The sequence below is a fragment of the Caretta caretta genome, chromosome 1 (assembly GCF_965140235.1).
Source record: "Caretta caretta isolate rCarCar2 chromosome 1, rCarCar1.hap1, whole genome shotgun sequence".
Lineage (NCBI taxonomy): Eukaryota > Metazoa > Chordata > Testudines > Cheloniidae > Caretta > Caretta caretta.
In genome coordinates, this window is record NC_134206.1 from 261,142,391 (window position 1) to 261,158,908 (window position 16,518).

The 16,518-nt window shown below is 46.4% G+C and overlaps 1 protein-coding gene and 1 long non-coding RNA gene across 4 annotated transcripts in view; one reads left to right on the forward strand and one right to left on the reverse strand.

Annotated features, from left to right (window-relative positions):
- Positions 1-3,214: 3,214 nt before the first annotated feature.
- The window catches only part of TNRC6B (trinucleotide repeat containing adaptor 6B), a 222,269-nt gene continuing 208,965 nt past the window's right edge, over positions 3,215-16,518 (forward strand). The window contains exon 1 of one of the 3 annotated variants that reach the window (XM_075124191.1): positions 3,215-3,295. In XM_075124191.1, coding sequence (XP_074980292.1) covers positions 3,238-3,295 — 58 coding nt within the window. In that variant the 5' untranslated portion in view covers positions 3,215-3,237. Of the gene's footprint in view, positions 3,296-9,513; positions 9,573-10,232; positions 10,325-16,518 lie in introns of those variants that run through there. The other 2 variants (XM_048834703.2, XM_048834752.2) reach the window with 2 other exon arrangements.
- LOC125629291 (uncharacterized) lies at positions 5,164-8,361 on the reverse strand. The gene is made up of 2 exons (XR_007354393.2): positions 8,026-8,361; positions 5,164-7,048 (listed from the first exon to the last, which is right to left on the reverse strand). It is a non-coding gene; the product is annotated as an uncharacterized LOC125629291 (long non-coding RNA).

A 16,518-nucleotide genomic window follows, 5' to 3' on the forward strand; every position in this document is an offset into this window, starting at 1 on the left:
AATGAATCGCTATTATTCGCAGTTTTCATTGCACGGTTAAACAATAGAATACCAATTTAAATGTATTAAATATTTTGGATGTTTTTCTACATTTTCAAATATATTGATTTCAATTACAACACAGAATATAAAGTGTACAGTGCTCACTTTATCTTATTATTTTTAATTATAAATATTTGCACTGTAAAAATGATAAACAAAAGAAATAGTATTTTGCAATTCACCTCATGGAAGTACTGTAGCGCAATCTCTTTATTGTGAAAGTGCAATTTATGAATGTAGGGTTTTTTTGTTACATAACTGCACTTTAAAACAATAGAATGTAAAACTTTAGCGTTTACAGTTCCATTCAGTCCTGCTTCTTGTTCAGCCAACTGCTAAGACAAACAAGTTTATTTACATTTATAGGAGATAATGCTAGCTTTGCTTCAGCATTCTGTCACACACACTCCCTGTGTACAGCCTACTGACAGCATATTAGCAATCTTTGATTATACAATAAACTGGGTAGAATGCACTGGAGAAAAGAAAGCATGTGCTCCCTGTTCAATGAATGAGAACTAGGAAACAGAGGGAGGGTCTTCATTCCTATGTACTCCTATTTGATTTTATATATTGATTCATATAGAACCTTTGGTTTGCCTTAAAGCTCATTACAGAATTGTGAGTGTATTTTCACTCCACTTAGTGGAGGTGTCTGCAAAGACCTGTTTTAAGTCTAATTCTTCTGTGGCAATGAGTGCCGCATAATGGACAATGCTTCATATGGTTTAGTGGTGCTTACTGTTTTGTATGTCTAAGGCCATGTCTACAGTACAAACTTTGGTCAACACAAGTTACGTCAGCATAAAGCCACCGCAGTTAGTATACTGCTTGTGTATGTGCGGATACTTGGCTCCTTGCATCGGCACAACACGTACTCACCAGGAGTGCTTGTGTTGATGCATGGTGCAGTGCACCATGGATAGGTATCCCAGTATGCAACCTGCCATCATCCAGTGCACTGGCTTTTGAGTAGTTTTGGCAATGCACAGTGGGGCAGAAATGAGTCATGCATGGGTGACTGGGAGCAAGGGGTCAACTTCTCAGGGTGCAACTGTGTCCATTTCATAATCTCAGCTATATCCCATTATTTTTGTACCTTTTAAAAAAAATTCATGAACCCACACAGCTCTCCTGGCTGTCCGCCATCTCTGACAGAAGCATGGAGCCTGCACAGCTGTGCACTATTGTCATAATCATTGCAAGCCCAGAACACATGATCCTCTGCTATTTGCAGAGTTGTTTGAAGAACTGAATTAAAGGGTAACATGATGATTTCTTGGAGGCTAGATTGCTGTGTGACATAGCAAGAACCAAATCAAAGTTGGTGGTGGTGTTCACAGAGCAGCTGCAGATGGTGGTGTGCTGCTTTTGGACCCAGGAAATTAGCACTGACTGGTGATATCACATCATAATCCAGGTTTGGGTTTATGAGCAGTGCTTATAAATCAGGCCTCATTCCTGAATACGTGTGCTGAACTCACCCCAGCTCTCCCATGCAGGGACACCAAATTGAGAGCTGCACTGACAAAAGAGAAGCAAGTGGCGACTGCACTGCGGAAACTTGCAATGCTGAATGCTACCAGTCAGTGGGAAATCATTTTGGAGTTGGAAAATCCACTGTGGGACTGTGATCATGTACGTGTGCAAGGCCATTAATCGTCTCCTGCTGCACAGGACTGTGACTCAGCAACGTGCAGGAACATAGTAGCTGGATTTGCAGCAATGGGGTTCTTGAACTGCAGTCTATTGCTCCACTGCAGTTTGAGAATCCCATTACTGCAAATTCAGGCACTATGTCCGGCACATTGCTGTTCATGTCAGGGGCCTGTGAGTCAGGCTTATCAGAGGTACCCGTGGTGGTATGTGGGGTTGAAATGGGGTCTCCACCAAGTATGACTGTTGGCCTTCCTGGCCTTCCGGTATGCTTACATACTTCCTTCACTTTCATACAGCACTGCTGCTGGTCCTTGTTGTACTCCTTCTCCTGCATCCCCCGTGCAATCTTCTTGTAGATGTCCATATTTCTCCAGCTGGTCCATAACTGTGCCTGCACAGCCTCTTCTCCTCACAGACTTAGGAGATCCACTATTTCCTGTCTACTCCAAGCCGGTGCACGTCTGGAGCATGTAGCCAGCATGGTCTGCTGTCAGTTGCACACAACAATGGGGAGCTGCTAGGTGTGCTTGCCAAGCTGGATAATCAGGACAAGCCATTTGAAAAATTTGTGGGGCTTTAAAGAGGATGTGGGGCTTCTGGTCTCCATGATCCCTGAGCAGTAGAGTTCACAATTGTGACCAGAGTAGTCAGTGTCAGGCATTGTAAGACAGATGCTGGAGGACTGTTAGGGTTGACATAAATAATGCAGTGTCTATACTTGTGCTGTGTTTACCTCAGTACATTGACCAAGGCTCAACACTAGTTAGGGAGGTGGTGTGACTGTCGCTGTAATGGGGTGCTTACATCAGTGGGAGACAAATTTAAGTGTAGACACATACACAACTAGGTGACACAATGTGGCTTACATCAACCTAACATTGAAGTGTAGACCCGGCTGAAATCTCATGCTGATTCTGTCTGTTTGGCTCTGGCTACACTAGAGAGCTTAGAGTGGCACAGCTGCACCACTGTTAGCTCTCTGTACAGCTGCTGTAAGATGATGGGAGAAAGCTCTCCCGTCTACTTAATTAATCCACCCCCAACGAGCAGTGGCAGCTATGTCTTCAGGAGAGGTCCACACTGGCGTTTAAGTCAGCATAAGTTATGTTGCTCAGGGGGTGGCGAATTCACACCTCTGAATGACATCATTTATGACTTAAGCCCAGGGGCGGGCAAACTACGGCCAGCGGGCTGGATCTGGCCTGTCAGGGCTTTGGATCCGGCCCACAGAACTGCCCCCCGTGGTATCACAGGCCCCGCGCCGCTCTCAGAAGCGGCTGGCACCATGTCCCTGGGGCCCCGGGGGGGAGGGGCGGAGCGCAGAGGTCTCTGTGCATTGCCCTTGCCTCCAGGCATCGGCCCCTGCAGCTCCCATTGGCCGGGAACGGGGAACCGCGGCCAATGGGAACTTCGGGGGAGGTACCTGGAGGCGTGGCAAGGGCAGCACATGGAGCCCGGTGGCCCCCCTCCAGGGGCTGCACAGGGATGTTGTTCTGACAGCTTCCCAGAACGGTATGGTGCGGGGCCAGGGCAAGCATGCAGGGAACCTGCCCTGGCCCCGGTGCGTGCCGCTGCCACCCCGGAGCAGCTTTAGGTAAGCGGCACCTGGCCAAAGCCCGAACCCCTCCTGCACCTCGCACCCCTCCTGCAGCCCAACCCCCTGCCCTCAGCCCCCTGCCACACCCCATACCTCTCCTGCACCCCAACTCCCTGCCCTGAGCTCCCTCCTGCAGTCCACACCCCTTCTGCACCCCAACTCTCTTCCCTGAGCCCCCTCATATACCCCGCACTCCTCCTCTGCCCCAATCCCTTACCCTGTTCCTGCACACTGCACCCCCTCCCACATCCCGCACCCCAACCCCCTGCCCTGCATACAATTTCCCCACCCAGATGTGGCCCTCAGCCCAAAAGGTTTGCCCACCCGACTTAAGCTGTAGTGTAGCGATAGCCTCAGTTCCTCCAATAGCTGTTTTCAGTTTTTCAATAGCTATGATGGATGCAGAACATGCATGAAGCATATTACCACTGCCTGTTTCTTATGTGCTTTTTCCATGCCAGCTGCACATGCTGGCCCCCTATACTAGGTGTCTGTGACAGCACACTATCAGCAGCACCATGATCACTGACATTGCTGCAGCCTGAAGAAGGCCACAGCCCAGGTGGAGGTATTTAATCTTTCTATTGGGGGATTATGAGCACCTGAGTGGTAATCACTGGGCTAATGATGTAATTGGAAGAATATAAGTGGAACAAACAGGAAGCAAGGGGACCTCAGAAGGAAAGCTTAGAAGGTGAGTGTGGGCTGAGGTGTGATGATAGTCTGGCAGTCTCTCCTTACTGTATACCTGCATCACAGTTACTTTGTAAGAAAAGAATAGATACATAACTTGGGGAAAGGATAACAACCTGGTGTGTGTTTGTGACTGTGAGACTATGCGAACTGGCAAGCAGTGAAGTACACCAGCCAGTGAGAGATGCCCTGTGACAGCATCACACAGCTATTCCAACTGGGGACTCTATTGTTCTTCCAGTGCAGACAGTAGCTTCTCCCAACTCCACAGGCTTATTCAGTAACATGATAGGCAGGTCACACCTCTACAGTTCCCAGGCCAACATTAGAATGATTGAAATGGTAATTTCTGCTGACCAGAAATTCCATTCAGTCAGTATGGTAAAAAGAAAAAGGAGTACTAGTGGCACCTTAGAGACTAACCAATTTATTTGAGCATAAGCTTTTGTGAGCTACAGCTCACTTCATCAAGTGAGCTATAGCTTACAAAAGCTTATGCTCAAATAAATTGGTTAGTCTCTAAGGTGCCACTAGTACTCCTTTTTCTTTTTGCGAATACAGACTAACACGGCTGCTACTCTGAAAACTGTCAGTATGGTAAGGTTCTCTGTTGGAGAATCCCAAAGAAAAGGATTCCACTGTTATACAGCCATGTGTTAGGTCGAATGTGGCAGTCCTTAAAATTATGCAAGCAACACTTGGCAATGCTTTAGGAACTAGAATTGGAAACATATAAGGTAAGGCACAGCTGAGGATCTATCTGTATCCCAAGAACCCCTTAATGCCAACTGGCAAGAGTGTTACAGGAATATCCTGGTTCTGGTGTGTACATTCTGCTTCACCAAAGAATGTCATGCAAGGTCTTAAATGAAAGCTGGGGTCACACTGGTCATCAATAGTATCTGTACATACATTTCACAATTATATGTAAGGAGTTATGTCTAGATACTGAAAATATGTTTTAAAGTCTGTATCAAGGCAGAGCTGGCAAGCAGAATTTCTTTCAGACAAGAGATGTGTATTCCCCTCTGTTGAGATGTAAATTAAGCACTTTAACACAATAGGTCTCACATCACCCATCTAATCTAAATGCAAATGAAGGACTGTAAGAATTGTAGAAAGGAATTAACAGGTAGGGAAACAGAGCAGGGGGAGAAAACCTTATCCTGAGACACAATTTCAAAGGTATATTTGCAGAACAAAGAAGACATTCCATCATCTTGCAGCTAGGAAGTAAACAGGCAATGTGTTTACATTCATGAAAATGGGATCTAAACCAGCCTTGGTTGGAAATGCTGCAGAAGACTTTGGGTGAGATAAGAATTCTTTGGACAGGAGGTTAGCCTGTTAAGTTTCGTTTCCAGAAAGCATGTTATGATTTTGTTTTATATGTAACCTTTTATTTCCAAAAAAAGAGTACTTGTGGCACCTTAGAGACTAACCAATTTATTTGAGCATAAGCTTTCAGCTCACTTCATCGGATGCATGCAGTGGAAAATACAGTGGGGAGATTTTATATACCCAGAGAATATGAAACTATGGGTGTTACCATACACATTGTAATGAGAAAAGGAGTACTTGAGGCACCTTAGAGACTAACAAATTTATTTGACCATAAACTTTCATGAGCTACAGCTCACTTCGAGTGATCAGGTAAGGTGAGCTATTACCAGCAGGAGAGAAAAAAAAAACCTTTTGTAGTGTTAATCAAGGTGGGCCATTTCCAGCAGTTGACAAGAACGTCCGAGGAACAGTGTGTGTGCGGGGGAAAAACATGGAGAAATAGTATTACTTTGTGTAATGACACATCCACTCCCAGTCTTTATTCAAGCCTAAGTTAATGGTGTCCAGTTTGCAAATTAATTCCAATTCAGCAGTCTCTCATTGGAGTCTGTTTTTTTGTTGAAGAATTGCCACTTTTAGGTCTGTAATCGAGTGACCAGAGAGATTGAAATGTTCTCCGACTGGTTTTTGAATGTTATAATTCTTGACGTCTGATTTGTGTCCATTTATTCCTTTTACGTAGAGACTGTCCAGTTTGGCCAATGTACATGGCAGAGGAACATCGCTGGCACATGATTGCATATATCACATTGACAGATGTGCAGGTGAACGAGCCTCTGATAGATGTGGCTGATACGATTAGGCCCTATGATGGTGTCCCCTGAATAAATATGTGGCCACAGTTGGCAACGGGCTTTGTTGCAAGGATAGGTTCCTGAGTTAGTGGTTCTGTTGTGTGGTTGCAGGTGAGTATTTGCATCAGGTTGGGGGGCTGTCTGGAAGCAGGGACTGGCCTGTCTCCCAAGATCTGTGAGAGTGAGGGCTGTCCTTCAGGATAGGTTGTAGATCCTTGATGATGCGTTGGAGAGGTTTTAGTTGGGGGCTGAAGGTGATGGCTAGTGGCATTCTGTTATTTTCTTTGTTGGGCCTGTCCTGTAGTAGGTAACTTCTGGGTACTCTTCTGGCTCTGTGAATCTGTTTCTTCACTTCAGCAGGTGATCTTCCTGAAAACACCATCCTAGCCACTATGGATATAGACGCTCTCTACACCAACATTCCACACAAAGATGGACTCCTTTTCTCGTTACAGTGTATATGGTAACACCCATTGTTTCATATTCTCTGGGTATATAAAATCTCCCCACTGTATTTTCCACTGCATGCATCCGATGAAGTGAGCTCTAGTTCACAAAAGCTTATGCTCAAATACATTTGTTAGTCTCTAAGGTGCCACAAATACTCATTTTCTTTTTGCGGATACAAGTAACACAGCTGCTACTCTGAAACCTTTTATTTCCATTATCCTTACTCACTATCTCTTGAATCTTGAACCTTTTGGTAATAAATTTATCCATTTTCACTATAAATACATCTAAGTGCTGTGATGTTAAGCAACCTGCTGATCCTGAGTTGAATCATACAAGTTGGTATGTACACTGTTTCCCTTGTGGACAGCAGACCTGGTATTTTTGTGAGCTTCACCAGATGAGGGTCTGGAAGCTACAGGTGAATGTACCAAAGGAGCTTGGGGACTAGGGTGCACTTATTTTTAACCTGTAAAGCAAATTAAGGGCAGCATTAGCCAAGGGAGAGTGTTTGGGTAGCTAAAGGGCTGGTAACGTCAGGGAGCTGACATGCAGCTAAGGACCAGCAAGTCTCTCTCACGCTGGGGACAGGAGCGGTGACAAATGATTCACAGTTCTTGGTACCCCTAGAACAGTCACATTATCCCTGGGCCTCTGCTGAACCCTGCATAAGCCCCCTATCTATGTCTCTGCTGGTGTCAGGCACCCCTTTCACTGCCCTCTTTCCCCGTTCCTATTCTATAATCTTCTTTGCTTCCCCCTCATCCTCCATGAGTTCGCTTTGTCCCAGTAGGATCTGTACACCTCCATATATCCCGTCTTCCCATTTGGAGACCAGAAAGCACAACTCTGACACCCCCGTGCATGTGCCTTCCACTCCCCAGCCCCTGTAGCTCCTTCCTGGTCCCCTGCCCACCACTTCATAATCCCTCCCAGGCAGGCTCCTGCTCCTCTGTCTTTCGTTTTGGTCTCCCAGTCCCCAGTCTATAACCCCCTTACTCCTGGCAGCTGGAGTCCCAGGATCCATTTTTATTTATAAACAACTATCGGTATAAATGATGCTGATCAGACGCTTGGAAAAAAAACTCTATATAATTTCAGTCACCCCAGTGGCAGCTCTCCCCACAACGGCTAAAAGACATTTATCAGCAGGGTCCACAGAACAAAACAAATTTGGCGTTTCTGGACCTAGGTTTTGGAGAGTTCATTAACCCCACGGCTTCAGAACCTTGTCCAAAATACAGTGGATTACGGGCAAGAGTTCAAAGCCCCGAGGAGGAAACCCAGATTCCGCTGACGCCAGCGGAGCCAGGATTTCATCCCCTTAAGTGTAAAACGCGCCGCGACGGCCGGCAGGAAGGACGGGTGGGGCAGGGCTCGCGTAGGCGGCGGCGGCGGCGGCTGCTAGGCAGGATAACGGCCAGTTTTGTCCCCTCATTTCCGTACCTAGGTCCGGGTCATAACCACGGGATTAGCTCGGAAACCCGGCGCGCGGCCGCGAAGCTGATCTGCGCTGTGCCGCGGCGGCGGGACGCCACGGCGGTGTCTGTCGCGGAGTGACACGCCCCGAACGGCGCAGGGCCCGGCGGCTGCTGGCGTGCGGAGGTCACGCGCGGCCGCGCCGAGGCTGCCGGCAGGGCTGGGACCGGGGTCCCCGGCGAGGCTGCCCGGCTCTGCGGGGACTCAAGCTCCAAGCCGGACAACGCCACGCGCAACCACCGGCCGTAGCCCTGCGCCTGCGCACGTCACAGGGCACCTGATCACATTGACCCCTTGGCTAAGCATGGGGTGTGAGGGTTTAGCGCTCAGTGGTGCATGACTATTGTCCAATCAGAGGCGCAGTTAGATGGTAACCACGCTGTTAAATCATCAGAAGCGATGGTTGATGGGACCAATCGCATTGCTTGTTGTTGCCCAACCGCTGAAAAGTGGATGGGCGGGGCACACTTAGTTACTTCCACCAATGGCTTGCGAGCTGCACTAAGAGTGACACCTCCCGTGCCAAATAGCGCTTCAATCCGTCTGAAGCCTGCAGAGGGCGGTGCAAGCGGGGGGTAAACAGCGTCGCAAGCTACGCGGGGTGGGGTGCTGCGTCTCTGTTATGAGCCAGTCGAAGGGAGGGGGCAGTGGGTCGCTTCGCGTCTCTGAATGTTTAAAGCTGTGGACCTATTACTAACCTGAGCACACGTCATAATCTTTCCCTCTTACTGGGCCCACACTGGAGCCGGTGGGCATGTCTACAATTGATTGACGTAGCTCTTCTAACCACCTGACATGCGCAGGGCTGGGGGAGCGCGGTTAAGCACCAACGACAGGGGAGCATGAGACCCGCAACTCGGTGGGGGGCACTCTGTTTGTGACGAGCCCAGCATTTACCCAATGGGTGGGAGAGACTAAAAATACAGCCCAATGAAGGCTGTGGAAGGGCAGGAGAAATGGGCGTGAACTCATCCAACGGGCTAGGCTTGTAGCCAATGAGGAGAAGGGAAGCGAGTCTCCAGCCAATGAATTATGTGGAGGGGCATGTATCAACATATGACTGTCGCTGAATGTAGCCAATAGGTGGGGAGGTAGTGACGACGCTACCCAATTGGAGATGCGGAAAGGTGGGTATTGTTATGATAGGCAAGAGTTGTGGCTAATGGGCGGAGAGATCATCGAGGCAATACCCAATTAACAGCACGGAGGGGTGAAAAGGGGCGAGGAGGTGTATGATGGACAGGGAATTAAGCGAATAGGCGGGGAGGTCGTCGCAACACTGTCCAGTGAGCGGCGCGGGGGGCGGCACGGAGGTGTGTCTTGGTGTGTTTGGGTTCGTGCTCCTGGGGGAGGGAGACGGCGGCGAGGAAAGTTTTTATTTTTTAATTTTATTTTGTTTTCAGTTTCTGGGGTTCGCGCTTCCCCGGCGGGTGAAGCGAGCGGGCGGGAGGAGCTGCCCCCAGCGCTAAGAAGAAGGGGGCTACGCGCGCCACAGCGGCGGCGGCTCCTCGGCGGTGAGTGCGGGACAGGGCCCCCCCCACGGGCACACACAGCACGGCGGGGTCTCCGCTAGCCCCTGCCATGCACCTCCTTGGGGCCCCGCGCTGCCGCTCTTCCCGCGGGCAGGCCCCTCCCCAGCACCCAGGGGCAGCGGGGGTCTGGCTGGAGACCGGCCCCGCCCTGTGCGATCCCCGGCCCCGCCAGGGGTCTCCCGGGGCCGCTCCCGACTCGAAGCCGGGGGTGGCCGCTCGCTGGCCTCTGCCCGGGCGGCTCGACTGGGGGCTGAGGCGGGGCCCGCAGCGTGCGCGGCCGGGGTGGTGGTGGGGGGGGAGGGTCTAGGCCGGGAGTTTAAACTGGTGGCTGAGCCCCGCCCCGTGCGGAGAAAGGGGCAGCCCTGGGTTCCGCCAGGAGGAGGCGACGAAACGGGCCCGGAGCCCGCAGTTTCCTTCCCTCAGGGCGGGGGCCGCGCTGCTGACGGGCGGTTGGGGCCCGGTCTGCCCGCGGCCGGATGGGGCCTGCAGCGCCGCGCTCTGCCCGCGGCACGAGCCTCACCGCCGCTTCCTCGGCGCGACGTGCGAGGCCCCAAGGGGCCCGCGGGGCATCCCACCTGCCCCCCGGCACAGCCCCGGCCGCCAGCTCCGCCCAGCTGCGGGGTCGAGAGCCGAGCCGCACCGCCTGCGGGAGGCTAGAGTGGGATGTGGCCCGGGGAGAGACTAGGAGCCTCTCTGAGCGCAAGCGATTTGTCCTGGTTCCCTGCCGCCCCCGAGTAAGCCGCTAACCAACCTTTAGTGGTTGCAATTAGTCTGCCCCCGGAGTGTGGATAAACTCCCGAGGTTATTTTCATAGCACTACAAACCCCATTGGGTTTGTTTAACATGCTGCTAGTGTAAATGGGTGTGTAGGCGGGAGGAGAGACCGAACTCAAGAGATGTGTCCCAAGCTAGAACCAGTTCTTAGAGCTGTTCGTTTCATAGGAAAATGCGAGAAGACAAATTGCTAGTGCTGCTTAACACTGACTGCAGGATGGTGCCCAGCAGACTCTCCTGTGCCTGCTTTGTGATACTCCATATGTTAATAATATATATTATATATGACTAAATAGGAATAGGACATAACTGAGGTCATCTATGTTTGTGAGCGGTTTTTTTTTTAATCGAACCTAGAGATAAGTGGTTATGCTGAGGCTATATATTTGCATTCATAGTCAGACATGCTTAGTATGATTCTTTGGATTTACTGTCCCAGTTTAACTTCTATAAACAGGCTTTTTTAATGTCAAGAGTATATCTTGTTTTTTTAAACTTTTGGTTTTAACTTGCAGATTATTTTGAGCAGTCTGTAGAAACACATACTGCTTGCAGAGCATTGTTAGCTTCAAGTTCTTCTAGTCATCTGTTTATATTTAAGAAAAACTCCTGTATGACTAGCTAAGAATCATGAGTATCTTGCCTTTGCATTTAACAAGACTCTAGATTTTCTTGAAAGATGCTTCAAAAAATGGTAATAGGCTTTGGTGGCTTGTATAGTCACTTCATTTTGAAAATCTGCATGACATTACAGTTGTAGACTAATGCACAAGAGCAGATGGGTGTATTCATGTACCTCAAAATAAGACTAATCTGTTTAGCCCATAACAGTTTAATTGAATTATAACATCTGGAGTTGGCTGGCCCATCCAGGGGTATAGGCCACAGCTCTAGTTAGTGCAACTCATCAACCGGTAAAACACATTCTGTGAAGTAAGGTAATCATTCTGTGTGCGTCTGGCATGTTACCTCAGTGTGATTCTGTCATTGGAGCTAGGCTAACTGGAGAGGAGTTAATTACGTAGGGATGACATAGGCTTACAGGTTTGCAGTAACAGTGTGGGAGGTCTCTTCACTGCTGAAAGGTCAGCTGCTGTCTTTTTTTTTTTTAACAGCAAGGTGTAGCTAATGCATGTTTAAAAATCTAATCCCTCCAAGCCTAGAGATAACTTTCAGGAAATACCAACTTCCTCATACACATGCAAACCGGCAAAAAATACTTTAATTGATAATTGAAATTTACAGATAGGCAAAGAAGAAAGTCTGCTTGAGGATTTACTGGAGTTCAATTTAAGGATATTTACTTGGTGTATTTTGAGGTGATGTTGACAATTTGTGTTTTAACAGTTTATAAAGCTTTGATTTTTTTTTAATCTTGGCATCTACTGTAATTAAATTATTATTGTCTGACCCCCATATACTGTCCCACATGTGTGAAACTTTAAATTGATAAAAATAAGAACAGAAATTATTTAAAAAAAAAATTGAATTCTGCCAAGCCTCATGATCTTGCTGTAAAGTCCTAGTGGAGGTAAGGTGCAAGCTATATAGCTAGGTGAGTTCAACATTATACTCTAGCTCCCCCTCCCCCCGCGCCCTCCCTCCCTGTCCCCCAAAATCTGGGTTTGACCTTGCCTACCTAATCCCAGTAAAAACTACATAGCATTCTCATTACTAGGATTTTACAGCAAAATAGCTAATGGGAGTTAGATTGTAAAAACATACCTTGTTTGTCAGTGAAGGCATAGCCTCGATTTCTAGTATCCACATGGAGATATTGATGGGAGGTCCAGAACTGGGAATCTTTTCAGACTCTGTCTATTAGGTGTGCACAGGAAAAATTGGGACACGTTATCTACAGAATAATCAGGATCCTCGGCGACATATAGTTCCTTGCTACTGCAGATATTTTTATATTGCTGCATATTATGGCAGAAAAATCTAAGCGTTCATTTTAAAAATTAAACCTTCAAAATGTGAGCCAAAGTAATAGTTGAGTCTTCAGACAGCCTGAAACGACAGTGAAGTGTGAACTTGCATTCACCTTTGTGGAATATAAACCATTTAAATGTCAATGTTGTCTGTTTCACTGCTGATCACTCTAGCAAAAACATCAAGCTAAAAAGTTTGTCACTTTTGCATAGTGGCAGATATTTGGGCTATAGTGGGCCAAACTAGCTGCTGTTAAGGGTTTCTGAGGTGTTGAACTAGGAATCAACTCCATTCCGCTTTCCAAAAGGTGTTGAAAGAATTTGAGGTCACTTTGCTAGTATCAGAATCATCAGTTACCTTATGGATAACAGAAACTAAAACAAACTTGAACAAAAACCTCAGTTGTTCCCTATCCAGCTGTCAAAACCTCCAGTCTTCTCCCAATAATTCCTACACTGTTGTCAGCATAAAAATTTGCAGTGTATTTGAAAATTTTAAATTTGTGGCAGTATAAAATAAATTACACAAAACTCATGGAGAGCGGGGGCGGACTTTGAGGCCGAGGGAGCCTTAGGGCGGCAAAACTGCCTCTCGCAGGAGGATTGGGAATACTTTGTTGTGCCAAAGATAGAAGCACAAAATAAGGGTAAGCCAAAAAAGGATGACACACAATAGAAAACTGCAATAAAATTAATTCCGATGTTTTAAAAAAGGGAACCTGCTTAAATATTCTTGTTCTAGTGAAATTAGAGTTGCTGTTCACATTTGTAAAAGAGTTGGGTTTATAATTAAGTTGTGTCAAACCCAGCTCATAAAATAATCCTTTCACAGAGGTCATCTTCAATGTCTTTATAACAAAAATTCTGGTTATGGTATTTTAATGAGGTTGTGGAGCGTATTTTAAATGGTGAGGGTTTGTTTACAAAGTGGGGTAATGTGCATGTGTTGCGTGTTAATTGCTCTGTGTAGACCCTGCTGGTGTGCACTGAAGTTTTCATAGAATGAAGCCCTGAGTCTGTTTTGTTAACAGTTCAGCTACTTCATTCTACAGTTCCTGTAGAACTCTTGGCTGCACACCTTCTGAGCATGATGACTCGTTGCTGTTTAAATTGTTTGTTTCATCACCACTTACATCATTCTGATTGTACCTACTGTTTATTACCTGGTAAGTGTATCTGTTGCCCAGATTTCTTCTGGTGTGAAGTGTGATGCAAAGAAATAATTTAACTTCTCTGCAGTGTCTTTTATCCTCAGTTGCTTGCTATACTCTCTTATAGATCAACAGGTCAGTCAAGACTTTTGCAGGCTTCGTACTTCTGGTATACTTTAAAAAAGTTACAGCTATTTTTATCTGATATCTTAACTTTACTGTTTAGCATTTTCTCTACTTTTTTATTTCTGAGTTCTGAATCAATATGTCTATCTGACACCACCAAATGTCATTTTGTCTTAACACTGACTATTTTTTAAAACATCTAGATTTTAGAAAAAAGAAAAGGAGTACTTGTGGCACCTTAGCGACTAACCAATTTATTTGAGCATTAGCTTTCATGAGCTACAGCTCACTTCATTGGATGCATCCGATGAAGTGAGCTGTAGCTCAGGAAAGCTTATGCTCAAATAAATTGGTTAGTCGCTAAGGTGCCACAAGTACTCCTTTTCTTTTTGCAAATACAGACTGACGCGGCTGCTACTCTGAAATCTAGATTTTAGAAAACGTTCTCCACCTTATGACAAATGTGAAGGTCACTTTTTATGCCTAAATGGTCCATTGACATTCTTTTTTTAATGATTATAGTATTTGTTTTCAGAAATATTAGCATAGATTCCTGTCTCATGAGTATATTCTCATGGGACAGGAATACCAAGAAAATAAGCATTCTCTAGTTGTAATAAGGCTTCTAATCAAAAACACATGGATTATAGACTATATTAATAAAACTTACTTCCAGTGATTGTCCCACTAAAGGACAATGTGATGCGTAATAGAGCCTGCGGCTCAAGATCATCTTCTGGAAAGAACAATATCTGTTAGGACATGGGTGGGCAAACTTTCTGGACCGAGGGCCACATCTCGGTGAGGAAATTGCATGCGGGGCCATGAATGTAGGGGTGCGGGAGGGAGTGTGGAGGGGGTGTGGTGTGCAGGAAGGGGCTCAGGGCAAGGAGTTGGGGCAGAGGAGAGGTGCAGGGTCTATGAGGGGGTTCAGGGAAGGGGGTTGGGGTTCAGGAAGGGTGTGGGCATGCAGCAGGGGGCTCAGTGCAGGGGGTTGGGGTGCAGGATGTACAAGGGAGCTCAGGGCAGGGAGTTGGGATCTGGGATCGGGGTGCAGGCTCTGGTCCAGTGCCGCTTACCTGGAGTGGCTCCGGGGTGGCAGCAGCACACGCCGGGGTGGCCAATGGGAGCTTTGGGGGAGATACCCACAGGCAAGGACAGCACGTGGAGCCCTCTGCACCCGCTCCCCCAGGGGCTGCAGGAATGTGGTGCCAGCTGCTTCCGGGAACGGCGCAGGGCCCGCGGCGCCACAGAGGCAGCAATCCCGTGGGCCGAATCCAATGCCCTGAGGGGCCGGATCTGGCCTGCAGGCCGTAGTTTGCCCACCCCTGTGTTAGGACTTCTGGCTGTATTGCTGATAAACTTAGCCAACCTAACCTGTAGTGCTTTTCTTCTTCTTTTGTTCTTTTTCTCTCCACAAATAAAAAAATCATTCTACAGTTCAACTCCTGGGCTGTGTGTGGCAGTTAACAAAATGAATACAGCTTTTTGCAGGATTTGACACTAAATCTTTTCATTACAGCCAAGCTAATAGAAATAGGGATGCTTTTAGTACTCTAGGCAGCTATTACCTTCAGATAAAGCTGCCAATAGATATTTCTGTTTAAGCCTTGACTGGTTGAGTAGAAGTCAGAAATCCTCTGATTTCTCTCCTCCCTTCCATATCAATGTGGAATAAAAGGTGCTCTCCTGATACCAAAAATAATAAAGTAGATAACTTTTAGAAAGGTCTGTTCTTTACCCTCCAGACAAGTAGTGAAAACATTCTTAGCTGTGAGATCCACAGAGCAGCAGATATACTTGCTTGCTAGCATTTGGTATTTCATTCCATTTGTGAGGCAATGGACATATAATAAGAATATATAGCATTTAGACAATGCTTTGTGTTTTTGAAGCAATGTACAAACATTAATCAGTCTTCACATCACCCCTTTCTCAGTAGCATACTGCTATCTTTGTCCTATCGCATGGACATTGTGGGAGAAGATTCTGAAGCTTTTATGTTTTCATGAGTGTAGGGGTTGTAATCTCATTTTGGATGAACTTTTTGTTTACAGTATATTGAACTATGGAGATGACCTTTACTAGTTTGGCAGGCTGTAGTTCAGAAATCAGATAAACCAGCAAATACATTTAAATTATTTTGTATTGATGAGTGAAAATGTGGTGGATTATTTATGCAAGATGTGGAAAAAACTTTTTTGTTCTTAGTTTTTCACCATTAAAACAAATAAACTTTACATATCTAAATGACTATAGCTAGAAACTGGAAAAGAAAAAAAGAAAACAACCCCCACCTCTTAACCAGCGAGGCTTTTTTGTGCTGTAGAAAAATATAGAATCAGATTAGATAAGAGAAATGGGAGGCACTATAAAATATAATGGAAGATGAATGCCATGAGAGAGAGAGTGGTCAAAATGCAAGTGTAAAGTATAAAGTGGTAGATAGCAAGAAGGTCAAAATACATGCAGAGAAGGCAGAGGATCAAAGGCCAAAAAAGCTAATTAGTGGATCAGAGGATAAGAAGTCAAACTGAAAAATAAAGGGGTGATAGTTTATTTTTTAGGCAGCTTGACAGATTATTAGGAGAGAGGTGATGCAATAATAGCATGTTGCTTGAAAGGGAAACTCAATTAGTTATGAAGGAAGGTAAGATTCACTTACTAATTCTTTTATTTAAGTTTTTACTTTTTAAAATTCCATCTCAATTTCTCACAGTCAGCATTATTAAAAAGCACTGTAATGGAAAACAAACTGATAAGGTTTCTAGTAGAGTCCTGAGCTGCTTGGAGGGTGAAGACTGATCTACTACGGAAGTCCTGATAATGAGAAATCAGTACCCTGATGCTGGTGGATCCAGCAGCCCTCTACAAAAAAGATCATCCTTGTAGCCATAGAGAGCTGCTGCCTCTGTCTCGCTGACAAATTCCAGGTTCTGCCTTCTG